Below are 26,685 nucleotides of genomic sequence, written 5' to 3'. Positions count from 1 at the left end.
TTTCCTGTCCATTTCCTTTCTCTGCTATTGACTGAGTTTTCCACATACATTTTTTTTCCTCATAGAAGGAATAGGAGCACCTATTCAGATGGGAGTTCCTGGAAGACCCTTAGTCTTCTGGAGTCCAAGATGTCACTTATCACATGGTAAACCTAGTTAAAGGATCAAAGACAGCACTGCAGCAGCAAACACCAATTTGAATCAGATTCAGCAGAGCTATTATGGAATGTGCGGAATTTGATATCTAAAAAATGAATTTCAGGACAGGTAATGTAAAAAATTTCTTCTCACGCTTTATGAATATTTACACATGAACACAAATGCACTTGTCATAACCACTCGTGCTTTTCCTGTTTAGCCCCATTTCCTTGCCCAGCAAGCTCTCTGGCTAGCCCAACAGTTCAGGCAATCCAATCCTCTACTCCTGCCTCATCTTTTAGTCTGCCTTTTTAGCTCTCATTCCAGTGACTCCAATTCTCAACATCTTAACCAGATCTGCCACTGAGTCATGGTCTCTTCACTGCTGTGTGGCAATAACAGGGAGGAGAGAACACTGAGAGCAAAGGGGGGATCAGTCTTTCTACTTCCCCATCATACATCAAAAGATTCCTGTCCTTCAGGAACAGCACTACTGCATGAAAGCAACCCTGCAGATGTACTATTTGGAGTGAAAAGTCAAGCACCACAGTGTGAAAAGCCAAAATGTAGGTTGTGGGAGCAGCAGTCACTTGGCCAGGTGTGTGTGGGTGTTGAGACCTGTGCACTGCACCCTGGTCCCAGGAGCACACTCTGTTCTTACTCCGAGGGCTCTTTCCTCCCTCAGTGCTCAGCATACACAGTGCTGTGCTAGTAAGTGGCTTTTTATATTGCTTTCTTGTGGTGATTTGCCGTGTGGCTCTGTGACACATTTGCTACGTATTGCAGCAAAAGCATTGCAGGTCCAAGCCTGCTCTGAAGATAGCCTTTTTAATTCCCTCCTGAGCTCTTCTGTGGAATTTATCAATGCAGTACTTGTGTACCTCTTAAATGCTAATTCATTTACTGCCATGACATGACTGTGAGAGTCAGTTTTCTTTTAATTTTCATTTTGCATGTGGAGAGCTGAAATGCAGTGAGATTAGGGTACAAGTATTCCTCTAATGGAGTGCCGAATACTGAGGGCCTGATTTTGCAGAGCCCTCAGTCTTAAGTGGCAACTTGTGTGTTCAAAGCACATGTCCCATGGATTTCTGTTGTAGGCAAGTGTATTTCTGGAAATTAGACCCCAAAGTCTATAGCTTGACAGGTTGAAAATAAACAATGTGCAATCTCACCATCTGTGTGAAGTTCAGCTTAAGCTACTTGCCAGGCTGACACAGGGGCTCAGGGGGAGAGGGAGAGCAGGATCTGCTTCTCAAAGGCTGCACCCAACAGACTGAACCTGGTCTCCATCAGCCATTTGCTTGCCCACCAAGTGCGTGTCCTAGCCCACCTGCTTCCAGTCCTTTGTGCCTACCTCATCTATCTGTCTGCCTTGTGGCTCCCATCCCAGTGACCCACCACTAAATCCTCCTCTCTCCAATTCTCCTGCCAACAGCAGGGAGGATGAAGCCCTGAGAGCCTAAGTCGTCAGTCTTCCAAATCCTGACTCCATGTTTTGCCACAGATGGCCTAGTGCAGGGACGATTGTGATCACAAGTAACAGTTGTAATTACTAAAGCCATTTACTCCCCATGGCCTAGGCAGGAGATGCACATTGTGGGCATTGAACCATCAACTCAAGCTGAACAAGTTTATTTATGTAGGGAGGCCAAGCTAAAGCATGAGGCAATCCGTGGGGCCATTAAATGCTAAAATTAAATATGTCTCTACAGGGCATGTGTGAATTGCCCTTTCAAAGGCTTGTAACTCAGCCAGATGTAGGCGGATTTTTCACAGGACAGCAAAAGACATAAGCAGTGTAAAACCATTTGTTTTATTAAGTGTCATGTCTCTAATCTAAACTGCTAAACTTTTGGCAAATTTATAGCCAGTTGAAGACATAACTTACAACACAATATTTTAGGCAGCCTGAACAGCACTGGTTCTGCCATTCCCACCTCTAACCTGTGTTTGTGCACCCATGCTCTGGGAATTGTGTGCTGCAAACAGATGAAATGAAACCCACACTGTCAATGCCCTCAGAGGGCAACTGATTTCCTCCTTGCCCCAGGCCATCCTCAGCACCAAGCTACCCATCCCTCCTGTCCTTGGTTCAGCTGTGGCTTTGCAACTCACTTGGCTTTTCTCTCTAGGGGTTCCTGAGGATATTCTTCAACATGTCCCCTGTGGCCTCCCTAGGACCTGCTAATGTGCCAGATCCACCAGTTGCTCTTTTTTTGTCATTTCTTCCTGATGTATTCGCTGGATTCTGTTTAAAAGTTATAAAACTGTTTAACAGCTAACACTCTGTATTACTAGAGAATGCATGCATTGGATGATATGCATGTCCCTGGGATACTTGCTTTACTACCACTCTGTGTCTAATTCATCATCTGTGTATGGGGGAAGCATTTCTGCAGAAGCATTCAGAAATTCTCCTTTGTTTGAAATCATTTATAATAAAATAGTGAATGTAAGCTCTGCATTGTAGGTCTCAAGTATTATAGAGCTATTTTGTCACAAGTTTTTCACTTTTCCCTCAACACAAGTAGAAATGCACCCCAACTACCAGCAGAGCAGCCCAGGTGCCATCCATGGGCAGTGGGAAGTGTTCACACGTTCTCATACTGATTTTTATTTGCTGGTATTTTACTACTTCTGCAGTAAATTGGTGCTGACTGTGAACCAGCATAAAACATGACCCATAAAAGCAGAAACATATGGTGAAGGAACATTAAGGTCACACTAAGGATAACAACTAGAAAGGTCTGCCTTGCACAGCCCAGTTGGGCATATGGAGAAACAAGTCTGAATAAATAAAAACCTTACATAAGTCACCCCCATGAACGGCCCCTTTTGGTTCTAAAACTGTTCCAGTCGGCATTAGTGTAGACCCGTTGTAATATCCTTCTTTCTAGAAGCAGGATCCCATTTCTGAGAAACAGCAATTAGTTTCACCAGTGAATTCATTTGAATATCAGGGCTTTTGAAAACACACACATCAGGAAGCAATAATGCCTAACCCTCATCTGTACTTTAAAATCCTTTCACTCTAATCTGGGACATAAAAATCCACATGCTCTAACTCAACATCATGGGGCAATGGGGAAATGCATTTCACCAGCCTTTTTTCAGGCATTTTCAAAATGCATAAAATGGGGGGCTTTTGATGAACCATTGAGTCTTTGGGTGCTCAAGTTCTTTAGGAAACAGCCTCAAATTGTGCCAGGAGAGTTTTAAATTAGATATTAGGAAAAAAAATTTCTTTACTGAAGGGGTTGTAAACATTGGAACGGGCTTCCCAGGGAAGCGGTGGAGACGCCATTCCCTGGAGGCATTGAAAAGATGTGTAGACGTGGTGCTTAAGCACAAGTGGTGGACTTGGATATTGGACTTGATGATCCTAAAGTTCCTTTCCAACCTAAACTATTCTACAATTCTAAGATCCTTCAGGTTTTTATTTTACAGCAGAGAACCATAATGGTGTCTTAATGCACAGAGTGTACATGATCATAATTAGTGTGCTTGGCTCTACTTTAAAAGTTTTACCCTAACTTGAGTTTACAGAATCTCTGATAAGCTTGACTCAGTGATAGTAATGTTCTTGCAACCCATGTTATCCTAAGAATAATTTTCAACTCCAAATTTGAATAAAGTTTTCATTAATTAAATTTTGATTAAATAAGCTTGACTAAACAACCCAGTTTTTTTAGCCTTTTTAGTTGTTGGGTAAAATTTTCTTTGCAAGGCAATTTTAAATTGCAGTAGCTTTTCAAATCTGTTTGCACTGGCAGCAGGTAAAAAGCTCTTTTGATGCCTAGGAGGGCAGGGAAGGAACATTCAGCTCCCAGGCTGTGCTTGGTGGCTGTGCAGGGAAGTGACCCAGATGCAGCTGAAGAAGGGCAGTTCAGAAAAGTGAGTCACAGAGAGGGGACATGCTGTTGCAGCTTACTTGTTGCTGCTGGACCCGAGTGTAAGAGCAAGGTGACACTGATGAATAAAGGAAACTTCAAAGAACAGAGCTCTTTCACATCTTCCCCAGCCACTGAATTCATCCCTTCACCTGGGGATGCTCACCCACTGCCTTTAGGTACCCAAATAGCTACAAACGTGGATCTCTTACTGTTGGGAGAATGGGGCTAAAAAATGTGCCCTATTGGCACAGTGATATGCTGAGAGCAGTCTCTGACTCTTAACTGCTAGACTTTACCATCCACCATAACTACTCGTTAAACTGCACACCCAGATAAAACCTCCAGCTGTTCCTAAAAATAACACCTCATCAACAAAAGCCATCAGAAATGCCTCAGGCAAATGCTTTGCTTTTGTGTGAGCTCCCTGCTGACTAAAGGCCCCTTTCTGACCATCAGAGATCACAGAAAACTTGGCCACAGCTGAAAGAGACGTGATATTCTTCCCTGTGCTCCAAATTTTTTGCACCATTTACCATTGCTCTGAAATCCCAAAGCTCTTAAGTGACAGGATTCCTGGATGGATGCAGACCCTTCAAAAGAGATGGCCCAAGGTAAGGGAAGGGTCTGTTGCCATTGCTGCTCCCAGGACTGTCTAATGCATGCAGCCAGGCTCTCAGATTAAACCAAGTTTGCTGTATTAAACATGCTGGTTTGCATGTTTACTGCCTTGCCCATTTCAGACTTCACTGAGCTAAATCTTAATGAACAAACATTCTGAATGGATTTTTATTATTGTTGCTTCCCCCTCCCCCCCCGGTCATTAAGACTCATTATGTGGAGTCATCAGCTGTTTTGCTTTGTATCCCATCTGTTCATACAGTACTTGGGATCCTAGAAAATACTGCAGATGGGAGTGCCATTTCCACTATTTTGATTTTGCTCTAGTGGGACTTCATGTGGCCACTGGTGGAAAAATCGCAATGGTTTTGATTGAAGATTTCTCGTATTATAGACACTTGTCAAATATCAAAATTTTCAAGATCGTGTCACTGACTAGAGTCAGTGGCAGTCATCCTCGAAGAGGATTTTCAATCCTTTCCCCATCTCCAAAACCTTCATTCTCTGAAGTCAACAAGGACTCTTTCTTGAGAACAAATCTTGTGCAACTTCAAGTCACAGGGAAAACCACTCTTGTCTGTGGCTGGGAAGAAAATAATGTTCTGGTTCCATTGCTGTTAAATGGAGCAGAAATTGGAATCTAATGAGACTTTGCTATGCAAGTTTAATCTCCTGTAGCCCCTTCACATTAGTCTTTCACTCCTGTATCAGTTACACTGTCGTACTGGCACGCTGTTTCTGGCTTTTGATGACTAGGAAATCAACTCTGATTTGCAGCCAAGGCATACCTTGATCAACTTATACCCATTTGATCTCATGCCTAATGCCTAAATTGTCCTTTTTCTCAAATACCTGTTCTCTCTCCCCAGATTTTATTCCCTTCAAATCCATTTCAACCTTTGCTCTCTTGAAGCTAAACAAACTTCTAGATCTTCTTGCTGGAAAAATATGCTCTCTGCTTTCCTCATCCTCCTCACCATTCTCAGGTGAACTTAGTTCCATTTACCTGCACCTGCCGTGGTGACAGGAGCCAAAGCACTGCTGTCAGTCCTAAAGCCAACCAACAGGCAGGTACCATCTCTAGGTTCAGCCCCTCTCACTGCTGCTTGGTGCCTCATTTTTTCCTTGTCTGCATTTGGAGATTTATTTTAGTTCTCAGTTTGGTCTCAGGAACATCTTGAAAATGGCCTCTGCCCCTCTGCATTGATTTGCTAACATAGGTTAGGTGGCTACTGAAGTATTTTGGTGAGTTGTTCTCTGATCTCATTTCCTGGCACTTTTCTACCAGATCTATAATTCATATCCTGATTTCTCAGCCTCTCAGCTACTAAAATTGTGAGACACTATTTTTGGAGTAGATGCCAAGGGTGAGCTTCTCTCCAGGTGTAGAGGATGGTGACATTTCATTTTACAGGGACACTTCTCCGTGGTCACAGTGCAAGACTCTCACTGTTATAGCAGCAGTGAGCTCAAAGATTCCAGATGCTTTAACATTCTGCTGGTCCAGGGGCAGCTTTAGCAAGGATGGACTTGTGTGGCTTTACAGCAAGCAGGAACAGAGCCAGGAGGGGCTGCAGCTCTGCACCTTGTCACGTAGCAGGACAGTGCCACAGGGGGAGCAACCACTGTAATTTCAGCCTCCTGGGTAAATCCATGTCTCATAAGCACTGTCCTCCACTGCAGCTGGTTACTGGGCAGGCAAACCTGCAGTGACATCTGGGAAGTCAGAGAGGAAAGGTCCCATAATTGTTCAGGCTTTCCAGCCCTAAATTGCAGACACCGAAGAAGACTCAGTCTTTGCATATTTGTTTGTTCCTGTCAGTGGAATATGACTGCTAAAGAAAAAGTCAGTGACCTTGACCTTTATTTTTGGTTAAACCAATCATTTAATCAGAGAAACACAAAATGAACATGTTATCTAAGAGTGTATGCCATGAAAGGAAGAGCAGAGGAGAGATTTTCAATAAAACTAGAAATTATTTTAATAAGGGAAAGAAATGATGGAACAGTTGTGAGGGAGTTATATTTAAGATGATGAATAATGTTAGAAGATCACCTATGTCTGGTGCAAACCTCTCTGGAGTATCCAGGAATCTGTCATACGCTGGGTTTCTTACTGTGTTAGAGATATATGAACCTAAAGAGGCAAGGAGGGGAGATATATAAAGACAGGTAATGCTGGTAGAAGCCTGGAGACTTTTTAAGATGCCTTAGATATAAATATGGTAAAAAAAAAAATCTAATAAAGCACAAAATCGTGCTTTCTCAACATAAGCTTTTACCTGTGCTTGGGCCAAACCATAATTTCAGGAGAAGAATCAAAGCAAATACTCAGAGGAGAAAATCTGTTGAAGCTGTGAACTTTTCACCTTTAACAGCAAGTAATGACAACGGGGTGCAAGATCAGATGGTTGACTTAACCACCAAGTAACAAAATTAGGCTAAAAGTTAGATCTAGTCTGCCCAGAGGCAACATGACAAATTAGATTCATCCACTCCCCGTATTTGTATTAGTGCACTTTTTTGTTGGTGAACAGATTATAAAAGAAGGCTTTGCCTCAAGACAGGGTTTTCTGGCACTGAACTATTTTTCAAGCTGAGGTTCTCCCCTGAGGGCACAATAAGACCCTCCCTTCTTTGCAGCCAAGGATCAAATCCTCAGCAAAGATTCACCTGTGAACAACTCTCAACCAATTTGGAGCTTTAAAACACAGTAGATTTCTTTCTATAAAGAGACATAAATCAAGATATATTTTATTCATAATGAAATATTTAGTATTTTTCTAAAACGTTTCAGTGTGTTTCACTGATAATATTTATTAAAAACTAAATCGGTTTAAACTCAGCTCTCTGGGGCAAGCTTTGTAAACTCATGCTGGCTCCCAGCCTTGGCTAGTGGTCAGCAGTGAGAACTGCTGACAATGCAGGTGGCCACCCCTCTTCATGACAAGGCTGCAGCTCACAGCCTCAAAGTCTTGTGGCCCTGTGGGCTCTTGAAGTCAGTCATAAGTGTTAGTGTTTCCAGCACGGGGCCTCGCTTTGCAGACACAGCTGCGTGGCATCCCTCTGACCTGGAAGGGAGCTGTGAATAGAGAATGCATTTCTTTTTCCTCTGAAGATGAAAGACTTTCAAAATTAATTGCATGACATTATGGCTTGTCTGTGTTGTCAGCTTTGATTTTGCTGTGACAAAATGATGGCCGCTCGCTGTCACGGAGAGTGACGCCGTGCCTGCGAGCACCGCACTCATCAAGTGGCAGCAGCGAGGAAAGCACCACTGTGATCTGCATGGAAAGCAGGTCCGTGGAGTGGGATGCCAAGGGTGAGGCAAGTGCAGATGTTACACTCACACAGGGGAGCCGGCACGGCCATTGCTCACTGCAGCTGGTGTTGGCTCAGCCACACCACCCCCAGCTCTGTGCCAGGTATCCGACTTCCTGACCCCATCCCTGCAATCAGCCCAAATTACTGAGGGTAACACTCTCCAGAGGTGTCATTTGGAGCATTCAGAGCGGAATGTACAATCACTGGAACTAAAATCAAAGCATTTAAAAGAGCAGCTCTGCAACTGCCTTTGCAGAGCAAGTGTGAGTGGAAGCAGAGGGAGAAGAACAACTCCTTTTCCCTTTAGAGGGCAGTGGTGTTCACCGTACAAAAGCTGCTTTGTGAAGGAGGTAAATCCCTCATCGATAACAACGGGGTCAGCAGCAGCAGAGCAGCGGCAAGGAACAGGGACCAGCGCTGGAGTGGTGCTGCTGGATGCGCTGCGCCACACAGGACAGTATTTCACCCTGATGTGCTTTCTGTAATGCTCTGTTCAGGGGCTCATTAATTCCCCCTCATTTTCATGCACAGTAATCAGACAAGTAATTACGCTTCCACCTAGAGGCTTCCTTTCTCCCACCACACCATGAGCACAGCCCGGAGTGAAGTGCTCCTTACCATCGGCGTTTGCGAAGTTGCAGCCTCTCCCCGAGCCAGATGAGCCCTTCCTGTGAGATTTTTGGCCGAACCTGTTTAGAGAGCATCACGTAAGGGCTGATTTGGAAGGCAGCACTAACCTTTTCATGGGTTTGGGCGAGGCCTCCCGCTCCAGGTTGGAGGACACGTGCTTGACGTGCATGGCGTTGTAGGAGGTGTGGGTGTACTCGTTCTCGTCGCTGTAGTCGGGACCCAGCAATGTTCGAGCCCACGTCCCCATGTCATAGGGAGGCAGAGTCCCCCCGAATTCAGAGGGCAGGCATTCAGGGTGTATTAGCTGGTGAAGGCTGTTCAGGTTGTTACCGTGAAGAAAGATCTTTAACAAATGGAAAAGAAAGTTCAAAGTCATCATCGACTCCTTACTTCATTAAGTACAATAACAGCAGCACTAATGAATTGTGGAGTGTCATTAGTTGACACTGCAGTTTCTGGTGGGAATTTCAAAAGTTCTCAGTGTTAAGATAGGGTTAAGAATATCCGTGGCCGCAAAGCTGGGGAATAGAACCTCAGCTTCACTGCAACCAGGATGCTGCTTTCACGCTATTGTTTTAACCAAATCAAGTATAACTTTGCCTGGGTAATCAGGAGGGAGCGGGATTAGGGCGATTTGTACTTAGGCCTATGTATCTTAGAAATAAAGCTATTCTCTACTAGGTCAGGTGAAACTGTACCTAATCATCATATGATAGATAATATAATCGTAACAATTGTTGGTAGCTGAACATGATTATTACCTTAAACCAGAATCGTGAGAATCATAAGGGAAGATATTTACCAAAATTCATACTTGGGTGTATACAATAGAAGAATGGGAGCTTAATGATTAACATAGAATTGTATAACGAAGGGGTATAATACTGGGCTCCTCTTGGGCTCTTGTTGGAGTTGGATTTGGGTCTGTACCCCGACTCCCAGAGCTCTCAATAAAGCACCTCATAATCATTTTCGTGATTATGTGTTTTCCTTGCTAACATCAGGGCTGACTCAGTTGGCAGAAGAAGGGGGATGGGCAGCAACTTTGGGGTGGGCAGCTGAAGAATTCGGCTGGCACTACAAACACTTCCCAAAACTCCGACTCGCTTGCTTTTGGCACATGACAATTTCAGTTTCTTAAGTGCCAGATTAGGAGAAGCAGAAGTATAGAAGGAACTATGACTGATTATTGCTATTGCAAGAGGATAGAGGCTTACATGAAGAGCAGTGAGAAGAAAAGGGTGACAGCAGAGTTCACTGAAAGCAAGGCAGGAAGAGTAGGACTTCAGAGTCTGAGAGGGCCACCAGACCTGCACCCCCGGACAGACATTTTCAGGAGTGTCTCAGCCTGTGTCACCCCTGGGTGCTGCTTCAGCAACACTTGTTTCTCTAATCCCTCTTTGCTTTCATGTGCGTCCTACCCTCGTCCTGCCTAGTCAGACTCAGCTCAGGGTGGGCTTTGGAGTCTCCTAAGGGATTATTCAGCTGTTGTGTAACAGACTGCAGAGAACAAATGACTAGGATGACTGCAGAACCACCAATTCACTTGGGTTTCAGTGGAGATCTGCTTCTTCTGCAGTGCGAGCAAACAGCCTTCAGGCATGGGTACTTTTTGTTGAAGCGAGTGAGTTACCATCATGTGAAAAGTCACCCTGCTGAAGCAATGAAATAGGAATTTTTACTCCCACAAAAAGAGTTGAGCTGACGAGTCCCTCGCTTACAAGTAAATTCAGCCAAGCCTGATAATCCCTCCACATTGCCAACTCTCTCTATCCCTGAGCACATCCCAGTAAAATGTATCCATGCTTTGTTAGTGATAACAAATTTCTAGTCCCTGGCTGAGTTACTGATTCAATCCATTCCAAACTCTAATTTTTAATAACAGCAGCGATTCTCTTATACCATATGGAAAACTCAGAGAGAAAAACTAGAAAAGAAAACAGGCCGCTACTAGGAAAATTCAGGCCTGCAGATACCTCTCCAGCCCCACCCCCATCTAATTACCCTTTTCCGTGTCTTGTCTTTGAGGAACGGTTTGATTAGCGTGTACAGGGCATGGATGTACCAGGGCTGATTGACAAAATGGACTCCTCCAAAACGTGCAGGAAAGCTGTCCTATAGAAAGAAAAAAAGAAAGAAAGGAGAAGGCAGTTAAAAGATGCAGTGCTTTACTCCGGCAGTCTATAGGATGAAAGTCGGAGGAAAAAAAAAATCTGTCTCTTTCCATCTGCAAACGAGCACTGGCCTTGCTGGGAGGGGGCAGGAGGAAAATGGAAAAAACTAAAAAAACGCCTGTAAGCGTTTGTATCAGTTTCCTCTGTGGACAGAGGCAGTCCCTTCGCCCCTCCACACACTGACACGTCAATTGCCGATGAGATGCTGAGGATTTAAAGTCGGGTCTCCAGCCACTTCTCATGAACATTTTTTAACTCCGTCAGGACATCTGACTCGGCCGGCCTGGGAAGTGAGAGGGGGTTGACGAGCACCGCTCCCTCCAGGGGAAGCTTTCTAATTTCTCATTGTGCAGCGCAAGGCAAGCCCCCGGTTCCCACGCACATCGCTGCTCAGAGCTCACCTTTTCACCCTTCGGCCTCCCTGCCTCCCCCTGCTAAAATCATCATTACAATGGCTGACCTTTCGGGGTGAGCAAGCAGCGTGTCGGAGGGAGGAGGATGGGTGGGAAAGGCTGGTAAGCGAAGGTGCGGGGAGAGCGCACCATGACAGCACCATGGAAACTGCCGGAGCCGCGCTCGCTGCCGCTGCCGGGCTCGGCGCGAACAGCGCGGCCATTGACATGCAGCGAGCGTCCCGCTGCCGAGGCGCTGCCCACGGCATCCCGCCCTGCTCCGCCACGCCCCACAGAGGGGGAGGTGGTGGCTGGCCTGCCCCTAAAGGTTATTGTACCTTGGGAAGGGTATTTTGTACCTACGATCTTATCTAACGAACCCAGTCAAGGAAGAGCCTAGGATTTTATTTTTTTTTTTTTTTCCCCCGCGTGGCATAAATAATGGGACGACCGCATAAATAATAGTCCTGTGTGCAAATACGCTTCCAAGGGGAGGAGAGGAGCCTGTGTCTCTGCTGTGAAGGGAGATGCTGATGAAGCCGTCCTCATCCTGTGTGTGCTCCTAACCCCTAGAGCTCAGCGTGAAAAGCAGAATATAATCAGGTCTCTTCCTTCAGGGCTTTGGCTCTGGGACCCAGGCAGGTTCCTTCCCCTCACAATTAGCACAGAGTGTCCTGAGGCTTTCTCTCGCCTTTCTCCCGAGCATCAGAGATTGAGCACAGCTGGTGAGAATATGAGGTGGATTTGAGAGATGATAGGAAAAAATCCCCTTATACACCTGCTCTGCAGAGCTTCTGTGCTGCTTCAAGGTCAGTTTTTACCCCAGATTTAGCGATATGTATGCATACACCACCTCCCGCAACCCAGGGCAGATCAGCAGGACTCTCCATACTCTTTAGCCATGGATTGCCCCCGGCAGTCATCTAAAACCATACTAGGGTAATGTTTGTGAGCAGCCACAGGCATTAAGTGATATCTTTTTCTTTTGCTATACAGTGGAATAAGCCACTTCTACCTCAGACAGGTCAGCTGAACTGAAATCATTACAAATCCGCATATTGGATATACTGTGAAGGACTATTGGGTAGCCAGGCCAGCACACAGGAGGACAAGCAGTGTAACATAACAGATGATCCCATTTTAAATTCCAGTAAATGAGGAACTGAGCTTTTGACCCCACCTGGTCTGGAGTCCTTAGCCCAAAAAAGATGTGAACCTGTTAGAGTGAGTCCAGAGGAGGGCCAAAAAGAGTATCAAAGGAATAGAGCACCTTGCCTATGAAAACTGGCTGAGAGAGATGGGGTTATTCAGTCTGGGGAAGGGAAGGCTCCGGGGAGATCTCGTTGCGGCTTTCCAGTACCTTAAGGAGGCTTATGAACAGGAGGGAGAGGGACTTCTTATCTGGGCAGATAGTGACAGGAGAAGGTTTTAAACTGAAAGAAGGTTTGTTTAGATAAGACGTTAGGAAGAAATTATTTTCTTAGAGGGTGCTGAGGTGCTGGAACAGAGACGCTCCCAGGGGTGCCTCGTCTCTGAAAGTGGTCAAGGCCAGGATTGATGGGGCCCTGAGCAGCCTGATCTAGTGAATCCCCCATGGCAGGGGATTTGAACTAGATGACTTTTAAGGTTCTTTCTAACCCTAACCATGATTCTGTTCAGTGATTCTATAATTCTCTTTACGGAGGGCATATGTCCTGTTGGGATGTTCATTTTCAATAAAGAGTGCATTTCCACTGCTTTTCATGAAAGTTTAGGATGCAGATCTGACGGAGATAAAGTACTGCAGTGCTGCATGTTATATTGACTTCAACTGACTGCAGAGAAATTGCTGTGGAGAGTCTGATCCTACCTAGAAAAACACATGGACTGACAGAAGTGTGAAGCCCAATGTGATTTTCTACCATGTACTAACCTAAAATTGTGTTAAATAGCAGACCAGAGCCATAAAATGCACATCTCATGCAAAATTCACAAATTCAGTTGCCCTCTTTAACATGGGAATGAAGATTTTAAGGTTTGGAGCTTTTTGCAGATTATTCTAAAAAAAGAATCAAACCACCAAACAAAACAGCAACAACAACAACAACAACAAAACCCAAAACAAAACAAAAACCTAACTCTAAGACAAACTAGAATGTTCCATATCTACATTTATTTATTTATTTATTACTAATTCCATATTTGTGAACCTGGCTGCCATCCCACAAGTTGTATCCATAAGGAAGAAGTTTTGGACACCTTTGCTCTTTGGAAGTAAATTACCCAGGCTGTACTGTATCAGCTCATGTCAGTGTAGAAAATCCAAACTGAGTTTGAAGCACAGGACAGTAAAGAAATGAAAGATTGGAAGCAGGGGAAGAACTTTAAGACATAGAGATTTATACTGACCTGAAAAAAAAATCGTTTTGCCTACTTGCTGGAATGCACAAATTATATTTAATCATAATTGTTAGTCAGAAACATCAGTCGGTCTTCATTTTCAAGGGGGCACATGCATTTTTTAGAACTTGTTCACCAGCTTTAACAATACACAGAAAGGCCCAAATATTGAGAATTATAGGAACCTGCCAGAGGTTTAAGCTGGCAGTCTGCCTCTAGAAAAAAAGGAGCGGGATGCACTTTCCTGTATAGAAAATTAATGTTATGTCCACTCAACATAGATTCTAGTTTATAGACTCAACAATCTATCTCACACATCTGCATTATAGGAAAGCCCTTAATATAACAATTTTATTTAAAGGAAGTTGCTTTCTTTAAATTTTGAAGGTACACACCAAAGTGCATAAAGACCCTTGAAAAGGAAATGTGGCAATCAGAAAAAAATCCCAATAACCAGAGAACAATTTTTTGTGTGTGTAACTTTCTGGAAAATTTTGATCCTTGCCTTGTTAAGCACATTAAGTTCAATGTGACCTTCATCCCTCAGTCCACCTGCATTTGTAAGGATGTCAATTAGAACAAGGACAAAGACTTTTTAAAAAAAAAAACCCAAGAAACCAAAGAAATTTGGTATGGGAATCATCCAGACACTGTTTGGAACTGCAACATACTAATTTTGTAGAAGTCCCTAATTAGAGCAGAGCTGTCTTGGAAAGAAAAGCTCCTGTCTGGAGGTCTGCCTTTTGCAGCTCCAGAAAGATGTATAAGACATTTCCCACACCCCACTAAGTGTCTCTGCTGCTTTCCCTGGGGCAAGGTGAAAGTAGCTGAAATTGATTTTCTGCTGGAGAGCTTTTGCTTTTAGGAATTCTCTCTTGATTTCTCATGTCTTGTGATTCCTTGGGAAGGTGTATTTTATAATGAGGTACATTTTTTGGAGTCTACTGTGAAATGGACTCTGGGATCATGGAGCCTTTTCTTAACCTGATTCCTTGTCAAAAATACCCAATCCTGAGGATATACTTGGGGTTTATTCCAATGTTAGGAATAAAATATAGTACACATAATTGGTTTAATTATTTTTGAACACTACTGTCTTCTCCTCTGAAAACAAGACATATTAGCACATCGCTTAGCAATGAAATTGCAGAGTAAATAAATACATCCAATCTAGTCCTGATCAAGCTAACCTGCTTCTTAGCAGTAGCAGGGAATCACAGAATCACAGAAAAGATCAGGCTAGAAGGGGCCACAATCATCAGGTCCAAGTTCTCTACTCTACCAGGGCCATCCCACAGCACATGGCACAGGATTGTGTCTAGACAATTTTTGAGTATCTCCAGTGAGGGAGACTCCACAGCCTCTCTGGGCAATTTGTTCCAGTGTTCACACTGGAGCACAGTAAAGAAGTTCTTCCTCGTGTTTAGGTGGAACTTCTCATGCATCAGTTCTTACCCATTCCCGCTTGTCCTACTGAACTTGCTGAGAAGGTATCTGCCCCTTCATTCAAATCATTGATGAATAAATTAAACCAAACCTTGTGAGACACCACAAGTGACAGGACTCCAGCTTGACCCTGTGATACTAATTATGGCCTCTGGGATCTGCCTTTGAGCCAGTTCTCAATCCACCTCACTGTACATTCATCCAATCCACACTTCAGTGAAAGAACTCCAGATATCTTCTTCCACAGCTGGTTCACTCCACTGTCAGACCAGCCTTCTTCACTGGGACTTAAATTGATCTATAATAAGAAATGTATCTGACAATGCTGCAGTGGCATTTTCCCAGAGCAGTAGAGGCAAACTGAGAGAGAGAAAATCATCCAAACATGAAGTTTGAGTTGATTTAAAGAAACTGGGGCCATTGATGGGCCTATTCTTTTGCCTGATTTGTCTCTGTTTTGCTTTATATATTTGTTTCTTTGCTCTTTTCAGTTATTCTCCTCTTTATCATGCCTAAAGAGAAGGTAATGAACACAGTGGAGCTGCCTCAGACCTCCCAAATCCACTCAGGCTTCAATACATCTTTCATTTCTGATAAAAGAAGTGTCTCCAAGCTTGCAGGTCAGAGCAAAATGTGATGTGGATCATTGTTTCCTGCCTCTGCTCAGACATCCTGTGCAGAAAAATTTTTGAACTGAGCTTGGAACTGAAAATCTCTGGTATATAATATTCCATAAAGTAGCTCAGGAGGGGTGCTTGGGAGCTATGAGGTTAATTAGAGACAATTGTTCTTTCTTTCTTCCTGTTCTTGCCATGACAACATCTATTTCTTTTGGCATGAGTATGCATCAGAAACCTTTTACTATGGTGTTGTTTGGAACTGCCTGAAAGCTAAAAATCAACGTGATTTTCCAGCATCTCCTCACACCAAAGTTTGTTGGGAATCCAAAGCCATCTTTGGAATATGAAAAATAGGAATGAATCCAACCTGATGCTCAAGGTCATTCCTTTCAAACTACATGACATCATAGACTGAGGACCTGAGCTCAAAATCCATATTACAGCATATTTCAAGGTTACAGAACATCTGAATTTTGAGAAACTGGCATTTTTAAAATGCTTTTATAACCTTTACCCTTTCTAATCAGAAAACCAATGCACACCCCAATGAACTTCTATCTCAACCACTTGCCAGTTTACTGCAAATCCAAATATTATTGCCTTCGAAAGAAAATAATTGCCCCCAGATCCAGGAGAATATCAGTCATAAACAAAACTGTTTAAGGCAGAAGTCATGTAAACTGAGGGTTAAAACAGCATCTTCATGCCTGTGCACTTACATAATCAATCTCTGAGGTGGACTAAAGCTCCCAGAGATTGTATTAATTGTTCAGGAAGATTTTATTAATAGTTCAGTGATAGTTTCTCCATGGAGAATTTCCATGAGTGTGTGATTTTAATGGATTGGCACAATAAGGGATAGAGGATTTCTGCTTTTCAGCTCTTTAGTTTCAGATCCAAATTTAGCCTGTGAAAGAGTGACAGCGCTTGAAAGTTGTTGTTCCCTGATTTTACGGCTTTGTCAGATATTGGATAGGCTGTGTCCATCAACAACCTGCTCCTGAGCATGTTTGAATGAATTCCATGTAACATCCTAGGTGTGGAAAGAGTGGGCTGTTGAAAAGGGCATGCTGGGCAAGAAGGAAAAGTGTCCTCCTATCACTACAGCTTCAGCTTTTCATTTTAATGCAGGTCCTAAGAGATGGATGTTTAGTTTTGCAGTGGGAGGCAGGACCAGGGCCGTGGGGACACTGGGACTGGGCTGCTCCTGCACCTCTACAAGTTTTCCCTGGGGCTGCTCTCCCTCACTTTCTGCAGTGCCTGCACACATCCCAGGCACGTTTCCAATCTCCACCCCAACAAGTTGCTTGTCTTTCGGTTATCTCTTTTTTGCTCCCCTGTGTTTTTGAAGAGAATGCAAAATTAATGTTGCCGGCGGCAATAATTGCAAATCGTTTGCTTCTACCTTGGCATGCCCTCAGAGTACACAGGGCCTGAAAATAGCTGCAGAGTAGGGGAAAACCAGTAAAAAAAAGACATTAGTGCTAGCAGTATGGCAATTCTGACCTGCTTGAATATGACCATGAAAAGAATTCTTGCAATCATGAAGAATTAATTGATTTTGGGTAAGCTGTGACTGTAACTGCTTACACCAAAATGCTCTCTTTTTTTTGAAGCACATAATAGCAAAGGATTGGAGCAAAATCACGTGAAGTTGTGAGTTCTTGGTTTATTTTTACATCTCATGCCCACATATGTAGATGAGGATGCTCTGAAATACTTCTGTCAGAGAAGCAGAACTGAAAAATGAACATTGGGATACATTTTCTTAGACATTTTTTCATTATGTTTGTTATCTCTCCTGCAACACTCAGTAACTTTTAAAATTCAGTCATTTTCAGTGGGTTTCTCCCAGTCAGTATTGCACACTAGTGAGGTCCTACAGAGCATCTGTTCATGGGTGTTGGCAGATGGCACCAATAAATCAGGTTATAGAACACAGATTTGCTCAGTAAACTTTGATTTGTCCTGATAGAATCATGCTGTCATATCATCTGGTGTAACAAAATAAGTTCTAACCTTGGGGCAAAAGGGTGATTTCTTCACTACCTTTTTGCAAGAAACCCTTTACTGAACCAGCTCAGAATAATTAGGAACAGAAAATTTCCCAGAAGCAGTAACTCTGTTGGATTGACACTGTGTCCTGGTGCTACATTTTTTGCTTGCCATTTACCCCTTTTTTACACACTAAAGGTAGGGAGTAAGGCTCCCTCCAGAAACAAACAAAAAAAATCAATCAACCAACCAACCAACCTACCAACAACAACAAAAAAATATGAATAAATTATATTGATAGAGAAATAGCAGGTTCATTCAGGGGGTTGGTTGAGGAGGTTCACAGGGAAGAGAGTAATTCAAAATGTGATTAAAAAGCAAAACTGAGAGCACTGAGACGCTGATTTGGAAGTAGCCCATGCACATGTGCCACTTGAGTGCTGCAATTTGCTCCAGATTAGGTCATATTAGGTAAGGCCAGATCAGGAGACTTCTGGTGGAGCAAGAAGAGTCACAGTCACCCACTAAGCTAAGGAGGGGTAGTTTGGGTTACTGGCAGCACAGGAAGGGACACGAATTAGCTGGAGGCTATTTTTCAGAGTTAGTTTAGGAACTTGGTATGGTCTTTGCAGCCAGCTCCAGCAAACCAGGCTACATTGTCTCCAGTGTTGTGATTTTTTTGGTGTAAACTGTAGCTCAGAAACCTGTTTATATTCAGCTTTCCTAACGCAGGGTGACTGCAAGCTGAGTTCCTTCTATTCCTGTATCTCACTGAATGTGAACGTCTGAAATTAGTTGTGGGGGAAGGAAAAAGAAGCAGGAAGATCATCAAAGCTGAAAGTGGTTTTTGGCTTAATTAGAAATGGCAAAAACGTGCTGGGCACAGAGCAAGCCTGGCCTGGAGACCTGCTGGGTGAGCACAGGTGCTGAGTGGGACCCCTGAGCTTTGGTTGCTTGCTCAAAATTGTCCTCACAATAAAGTCCCCATGCAAGGTTTATGTTACTGAGAGGAGTGACCTCCCTCCAATCCTTTCTCCCTGACACCAGGAGATAAAAGTGATGTGTTTTATCTCCACTTAAGCTGTTGGTGGGTGTTTGTGGGTGTGACTTGTTCTCAGGTTTGGGGGTGTGGTATATAGGTTTCTTTTCTAGCCAGATTTTAATCCAGGGCATTCTGAAGTAAAATGCCCACCAGCAGAACGATCACTTCCACCAAAGAAAGTGACAGCCAGCATTAAGACAGCTTTAACGAAGGAGCATCCTAATTCCCTAGCACCTGGAAGAGAAACTACCCAGGAGTACTGGGGCTGAAAGTTTGGCATTGAAAACTCGACCCAAAAAATGTTCTATTTTTAATATATGCTCTTTGAAAAAGAATGGAGAGAATTACTTTTTTGAAAGTAATTTTTTAGAGTTAAGTTCTAAACAAAATAAATTGGTACCATTAACCACTGCAGTAAAGAACACTGCTGTTTCTTTAGCTGATCTTATTTGATTTCTAGCTATTTCTATTTCCATAGACAGGCCTTGCACTGATCCTGAAGGGCAGTAGATCTACAGGACACTGTGATTGAAAGAACAGGGAGTGAAGGAGTTAGGGCAAGGAAGATGGCACTGAGGCAAATCCAGCAGCATTTAAAAGGCTGTTGAAAGAAATGAGTTGAGTGCGTGAAAAGCATGACATACAGCACCTTATTTCTTGTCCAGTACTGAGATTTTAAACAAAAAACCTGAACAGAGACCATCCTTTTAGATATGCATTATTATGCTGACATTCTCTACATTGTCTATGTAAAACACTTATTCTATATTTTTTCACATTGCCTCTTGCATATATATATATATACACACACATATACATGTATACACACACACATATATGTACATGCACTTGCTTTCTGCGAAATAGTTGTTTCTGCCCAAAGGGCAATGAAGGCCAAACCGCCATGGCGAGGACAAATGCCCACAGCATTAGTTAAAGTCATCCAAAGAGAAGCAATTAAAAAGGTCTTGTGGCACTTGCATTGCTTCTCAGGAGACCTATTGACTTTGCAGAGAAGCTCTTCATCTTTCCCCATGGAAGCACCAAGGTATTAAACAGAATTCCTAAAGTCACATTACACTTGTGTTGTGATTGAAAGCTGATGATAGAGAAAAGGAGATTTTGTTATTTTTAGTGCTAGGCAACCTATTTGGTGCTGAACAGAAGTCTGATCTAGCCTAGCTTGAACAAGGCGTGGAATCATTTTAAAAGCAGCATGGAAAAGAGATCATGAATTATCATTGTTACGAGATTTTAACCTAGCATGGTCAGAAGAAAACTATTAAGTAATTTTTTTATTGGCAATTGTTAACTGACTCAAACAAAGTATTTGATGGAAATTATTCCTTTTCCAGTAAATACCTTTGCATCTAGCAGTAAGTTAAAATAACCCTTTGTGTTGACTCCTCCGTACAAGTCCTTGTAGGTATCACAGGCTCTTAGCACTCATTTTCTCAGAGCTATCTGTTAAACAACAACTAGATTCCTATCTTATTACACTAGGAATTTTGTTTCTTTCTCTAATTTGTTTGAGATGGATACCTCATTTTAAAATTGAAAGTTTCCTTTCACCTAGCAGTTTCACAACCCCTTTTAAAAACAATTTTTGTGGTCTCTGTCAGCTTTGACAAATGTCCCATGGTGATAAGTGTCCCATGGTGATAAGTGTCCCATGGTGAAGACTTTTTTTCAATTTTTTGTTCTCTGTCAACAGGATAATGTGAATACGTGTGTGTGTGTGTGTGAGAGCAAACTCCATGAGCTATTTTATTTTAAAGGGAGTCAAAATGCTAAATGCCTGTGCAATGAGGGAGACCCAGCTCTTGGTGGGTGCAATATGACATAACTCACACTGCATCAGATAAGCACCTGATAGCAGCAACACCTTTGCCTCATATGCAGCCTCTTGTTCTTCAGACCAATAGAAGCCTGAGGAAAAAAACGTGCTTTTTTTTTTTTTTTTTTTTTTTTTTTTTTTTTTTTTTTTTTCCATAACTCAGTCTCTGTCCTTGTTCTAGTCTCTGAGTGAGATTGCTTTGCTGTCTTATCCTTTTACGTTGAAGGGAAAATTGTTTTGTGTATTTGTATTTCACAAAGTCCCACATAGTCACCAGACTGATTTAACAGGAGCAGACCGATGTGTCAGGTCTGCAATAAAATACAATCTCTCTGTGTCTGCCCTTTTATGATCTCTTTCTCTGTATATATATTTTTTAATAACAGAGCAGTGCCTTGGTAAAGAGAAATCTGACCATAATTTAATGTCCTTGAAATAAGTTTTGATAATAAAAAATCAGTAATGTTAAAAATACATGTGGAAAGATTTAAAGATACATTGCAGAAAACATATTTTTAGGAAAGCTATTTTTACAATATCAGACTGGAGTTCAAATTTCATGACATTTTCAACAACATGCATGTAAGAAATGAGTTATGAAGAGCATTTTCTTAGTGAAGAGCCTTGTACTATGCCGTACAAAGAACTGATACTTTTCACTGATGTTTTTCCCGTGTGGTGATAAAAGCAGGCATTGCTAACAGCACCACCAGTAGCTAAGATTGTCTGATTGTCTGACTTGTTGCAACTTTGCTGTAGTTACACATTTTTACAAAAAATTTCAACAGGGACCCCTGTTGAAAAAATTTCAACAATTTCAATATTTTTGTGGGAACAGTGTTGGAGGCTGAGGATGGGGTGACAGTTTCTCTATAGCGTTAGAAAAATATTGTTTTCTGCACTTCAGAATATTTCTATGATTATCATAGGGTGGATATTTAAATCCCAGAGCTCATGGAGCATGGACCCCACATTTCACAAAAGGTTTTCCTGGCACATGTGGCTTTAATGACACAGAGAGAATTTGCAGCTCTGTGTATATCCAAACTCAGTCAAGGAAGTGTGGAGGCTGTTTCATAAACTGACTAATCACAGTGATACCCTCTTGCATTAAAAAGCTGTGATCAGTCAAAATCCTTGGAGTTCATTAGCCATGTTCTCCCAACAGAGAGAGAGGCTGCAGCCCCAGCCCACAAGTGGAAAGTAGAGCTCTCTCTGCTGTGGTTTTTCCCAGAGATGTCATAAAGCACTGGTGTAGTCAAGGCCCCCCGAAGCTGTACTTTGATACTCAGATTTTTCCTTTCCTAAGTGCGTGACTTTGCCATTTCAATGTTCTTTTTGTGCTGTGTTCACCACCTAAAGCAATGCTAGGCAACAGTCAGTGCTGCTCATTGCATAATCACTCAGAATCAGGGCTTTTGTCAGATTGGCAGCATTAAATGTCACATAAACTTTGTACTCTTTGCTACACGAAATACATGCTTATACTCTCTGCAACAGTTCTCTCAATTCCACAACACATCCTCCCTTCAGTTCACACTTTTTATTCCTCACTACCTGGCTTGACTGCCACCTTAGCTCTGACTACAAAACAGCTTTAAAAGATACCAGTATAAAAATTGTCTCTGCTGTCTGTGTAGGTGCAAGAAAAGCAGAACATTAATGAGTGTACTTTCTCAGTCTTTCCAGTGTCATTAGCCAAGCATGGACATCACTGTGGACATAGTAGCAGGTCACTCTTCAGCCCTTTGGTATCCTGTGTATGTATCTGCTCCCACTAGAGACCTTAACAAGAGGAGTCTGAGGGTTCCCAGTGAAGTATGTTTCCTGAGTAGTGCTTGCACTGCCTTCTCCAGAAGATTATTCTAAATTGTGTTTTCAGGCACCACAGCATCAGTCTGCAAGCTCATGGTTTCTTCACTTTCTGGTTCTACTCCTTAAAAATTTGCTCTGATTATTTTTTTTCAGGGCCAAGACCAGGGAAAAAAAAAAATCTCTGAATTTGCTAAAACTGCAGTTCACAGAAAGGTATGACCCCATTTCTCAGCCACCTAAGATTAAAAAGCCATACAAATTTTCATTCTCCTCTTTCTTTTCATATTGGGTTAAAGTCACACATTAAGTACTGCTACATGAAGTCTTAAATGAATTAGGTTTTTTTCCACTCAGTGATTGGAGTATCCTCTGTCATATCTCTGGAGTTCATTAAATTTGCTAGGTGCATACAGGACAGTCAGTCTGTACCTTCCTTGAAGGCTTGCCATCTACAACTCTTCCCACCTAATTGCAGGCAGCAGCATTTCCTCCTTATTAAACTCCAAGCACTGGGTATCAGTGCAAATTATTTGTTGCCATTAACCTCGACTTTAGCAAAGCTTTAGGCACAGTGGCATGTATTGTCCTTCTAGCAAATTGGAGACATCTTGTTTGGAGTGATAATGCTTAGTTCTAATTTCAAAGTTTGCCTCACTTTAGGCTATGAATGGGATCTGATCTTACAAACTTACTTACCCCATGATTCTGTGGTATTTCTGTGTTAAGGCATATGTGCATCTCAAGCTGTCAGGCTGTTCCTGCCCTGCCTTGTTCCACACTTGCTGTTGACTGATCTCTGGTCACTCAGGGCTTTGGGTTATAGCTTTCATTTAAAGCTGAAGATTTTGTCATCTTTACAATATGCCGCAGAATGTATTATAGGAATGGGCAGGAAGGTAAGGCTTATTTATTATCTGCTTTGCTGCAAAACACATATTATGAGCATAAATGACAGCAATAAACAAAAGAAAATAACCTGCTCAGACCAGAAGAAAATCTATACCACTAACTCCCTGCATTGAACGGTTGTTCCAAGAATGAAGGATTTCCTTGTTATTAGGAATGTACCAGGTGAAGAGAAGTTATCAGAAAAGCTGCTACAGAACGCTGCACATGTGCAATGAATATTAATCCCACTTAGGTCCATCAACTCAATTAAAACCTCCCCATTACTGAAATCTATAACTGGCAGAGAAAGGTATCTGAGCTTAGTAAAGAGTGTTCATTTATGCTGTTCACTGGACAGCTCTCCACTAGTGCTAGAGTATTTCTGGAAGGAAGTAAAAACGTTTTGCTGAATATCCAGAAATTTGAAAAATATTTACAACCAAGGCCAATGTTTGTCTGCAAGTGTTAGTGAGAAGCTGAGAGTATTACTGGATGTTTTGCAGACGCTTCATCTGGGTTCTTGGTTTGAGAGGGTTTTTTTTGCTTTTGACAATTACACACTTTTATCATATATATACTGTAATGTGCATGTACAGTACATCTTTGCACAAGAGTTGAAGATAAGGTTCAGTGACAACACACTTAGAATGAAGAGGTTATATTAATATATTTCCTGACTTCTGAGAGGATCTGTCTGGGAAGGTCAGTTAACCATTTACTGGTAATTGGCACCATCAGCTTCAAAATTTTAAAAATAAAAAGTAAAACTTTTTTTTTTTTGCCTTCTCAAATCGTCTCCTCTAGGTACTATGCTGTTTCTATTTCTTTAGTTGCATCTTAAGTGTACTGTGTTGTACAGCCTGGGAGATCTCTTAAATAGGTTTTGCTATTTAAATGGATTGAGTTATGAATGAGTTCAGACTATGAAAGTCTGCTCAGTGTGAAATCCACCACTGCAAACAGCAAATTCCTCACTCAAGGTGATTATTGAACAATTGATTTTCTCAATAATAAAGCGCAAAGAAACCTCCTAACAGAAAAATACAGAAGTTAAGTAACTTGCCAGCATCAAAATTCAGTCAGACTACTGAAGATAGTTGAAGAATTTAACTATCTAATTGAAGAATTTAACTATCTAATTTAACTATCTAATTTGCCCAGTACTTCGGTCTGTGTCCATAAAACAGAAGTTCCACTTGTTAAAGTAGCTTAATTTCTGACAGAGAAGTTGTGAAGCACCTTGATTGTTGAAATTATTTTGCAAAAAGGTTTATTATGAAAAATTGTAACAGCACTACAGTCAAGATAAAGGGAAACATCAGATGTTTGTTTTCAAACAAACAATACGAGTAAGTAAAAATAAAAATATGGCTGTGATTATAGAAAGGTAAAAAAAATGTTTTAAAAATTTGCAATTCAGTTTGTGATAAAATCACAGATTCTGGGAAAAAAATTTCAAGGAAGTGTGTACTGAAACACCTAGAATCTACTTTAGAAAAAGCATTTGAAGGATCTGCCTGTAATTTGAGAAGGCTAAATGCTGCTTTAATGTCGTGGACATGAAAATACACCCACAATTTTTCTGCAAATGAGATTGAGGCAGGAAAGCATAACAGCAGCAGTGTGGGAATCCACAGAACACCATGACAGAGAAACCCAGGGTGGGTAAACAACCCATGCAAGATATCTGCCATTTCTAAAAGGATCACACCACATAGGCATTTAAAATCATCAGCAGAGATCTGTAGAGAGGGAACACCCATCTTCATGGCAGCCAATGTAAACAGCATAGCATCATCATGGAATATGCTGAGTTGGAAGGGACCCACTAGGATCATTGAAGTCCAGCTCCTGGCCCTGCACAGCACCACCCCCAAGAGTCACAGCAAGGAGTGTGGCTGAGAGCATTGTCCAAATGCTTCTTGAATTGTCAGGTTTGGTGCTGTGACCACTGCCCTGCAGAGCCTGTTCCAGTGCTCAACCACCCTCTGAATAAAAAACCTTTTCCTTATATCTAGCCTAAACCTTCCCTGACACACCTTCAGGCCATTCCCTTGGATCCTGTCACTGGGTACCATAGAGAAGAGATCAGTGCCTTCCCTTCCTCTTCCCTGTCTACCTGAGGGTTTATAGAACAAAACTGATTTTCCATTATATTTAGGTGCACCAGGGACACCAGTATTAGCAAATTCGCTTTTGATAGGAGTGAAGCTCTGGTCATATAGAAGTTAACATTTATTGTATAACAAATTTGTGCCAGTAAGTGTTTGGACAAGGAATAATATAAAAAAATATGGAAAAGTTAAAATTTCTAATAGTACCAGAAGTAAAAAAAAAAAAAAAAAGCAGCTTATTATTGAGCTAAAAAGATGCCAACTTCTAGATCTCAGAGTGAATTCATGCAATGGACAGACAATTGCTGGCAGCAACTAAAAAGGAATCTAAGGATGCTTCTGGGAAATAAAGGAACTCTCAACAGAGTATGAAATAGAGATGAAAGGGTCAATATGGTCCATGGCTCATCTAACCAGGAAAGTTTCTTTTGCCTTAATTTGGACTACAACAAGAAAAGCCTATTGCTCTTGGGAGAAAAGTATAATGAAGAAGAACAAGTGAGTGTATTATGCTTACGGATCATGTAAAAAGCAAGCAAAACATTGAAATATTTCATTTGCATACAAATGACCTGAAAATAGCATCTATTGCAGTGTCTCTAATGAGAAACTGAAAAGCCAGTAACACTCTGGGAGGTGACCTTATGAAACTGAGGTTTCCATATATGCATGATCATAATCTCTTCATGAAATTATTTCCTTGGAATACCATTGGGTTGCACTTGAAGCCACAAGGCTTTTTCTTGGAAATACAAAATATTTGACAGTGTAAACAATACTAAGTTATGCACAAATTATCAGATATTGGGGGAAAGTATTAAAAAATCCCATCTGGAGGTCTGAAATAACTCAGTAATTGTGACATAAACAAATTAAGATTTATTGTGTAAATATATATTCCAGTGGAACTTCCTGGGAATATCTCCTCCAGCAGACTCCTCACATGATGGAGCCATAAGGAAATTTGCACCTATCAAGCTGCCTGCAGCATTTTGAGAAGGCTTCTAAGACACATACAGGAACGGTAGGTCACAACCCGTTCTGAATTTAACGTTGTGAAATTACCATGGCACCAGTGATGCACTGGAGGTCACATGAACTCTGAAGACAAGATGCCTGTGCTTGTCAGGCAGCTGTCAGAGTCACTTTGGTCTCACAGGTATCTTAAGACAGACAGAGCAAAGCAGCAAGTCCAGTATGGTTTCTGAAGTGCGATAAAGGTGGGAAGCAGTCATGCCAATGTGCAGTGAACTTGTCCCAGGTGCAAGTGACACTGCTGCACCAGATGGACACAAGTTGAGGTGGAATAGGTTTTCTCATCTGAGACAGCTGAGCTCAAGGACCTGAGACAGCAGGAACTGAAGGACCTGGCTGTGG

General features: G+C 42.1%; 1 protein-coding gene across 1 annotated transcript in view; it reads right to left on the bottom strand.

Annotated features, from left to right (window-relative positions):
- CLVS1 (clavesin 1) overlaps positions 1-26,685 on the bottom strand; it is a 102,533-nt gene that overhangs the window by 11,957 nt on the left and 63,891 nt on the right. Inside the window, exons 4-5 of the mRNA XM_066331726.1 lie at positions 10,611-10,721; positions 8,714-8,949 (exon numbers count right to left, since the gene is read on the bottom strand). Coding sequence (XP_066187823.1) covers positions 8,714-8,949; positions 10,611-10,721 — 347 coding nt within the window. The remainder of the gene's footprint in view (positions 1-8,713; positions 8,950-10,610; positions 10,722-26,685) is intronic.

Source organism: Sylvia atricapilla, chromosome 1, assembly GCF_009819655.1.
Source record: "Sylvia atricapilla isolate bSylAtr1 chromosome 1, bSylAtr1.pri, whole genome shotgun sequence".
Classification (NCBI taxonomy): domain Eukaryota; kingdom Metazoa; phylum Chordata; class Aves; order Passeriformes; family Sylviidae; genus Sylvia; species Sylvia atricapilla.
The sequence above is the reverse complement of the archived record's forward strand: the minus strand, read 5'-3'. Positions and strand labels throughout refer to the sequence as shown.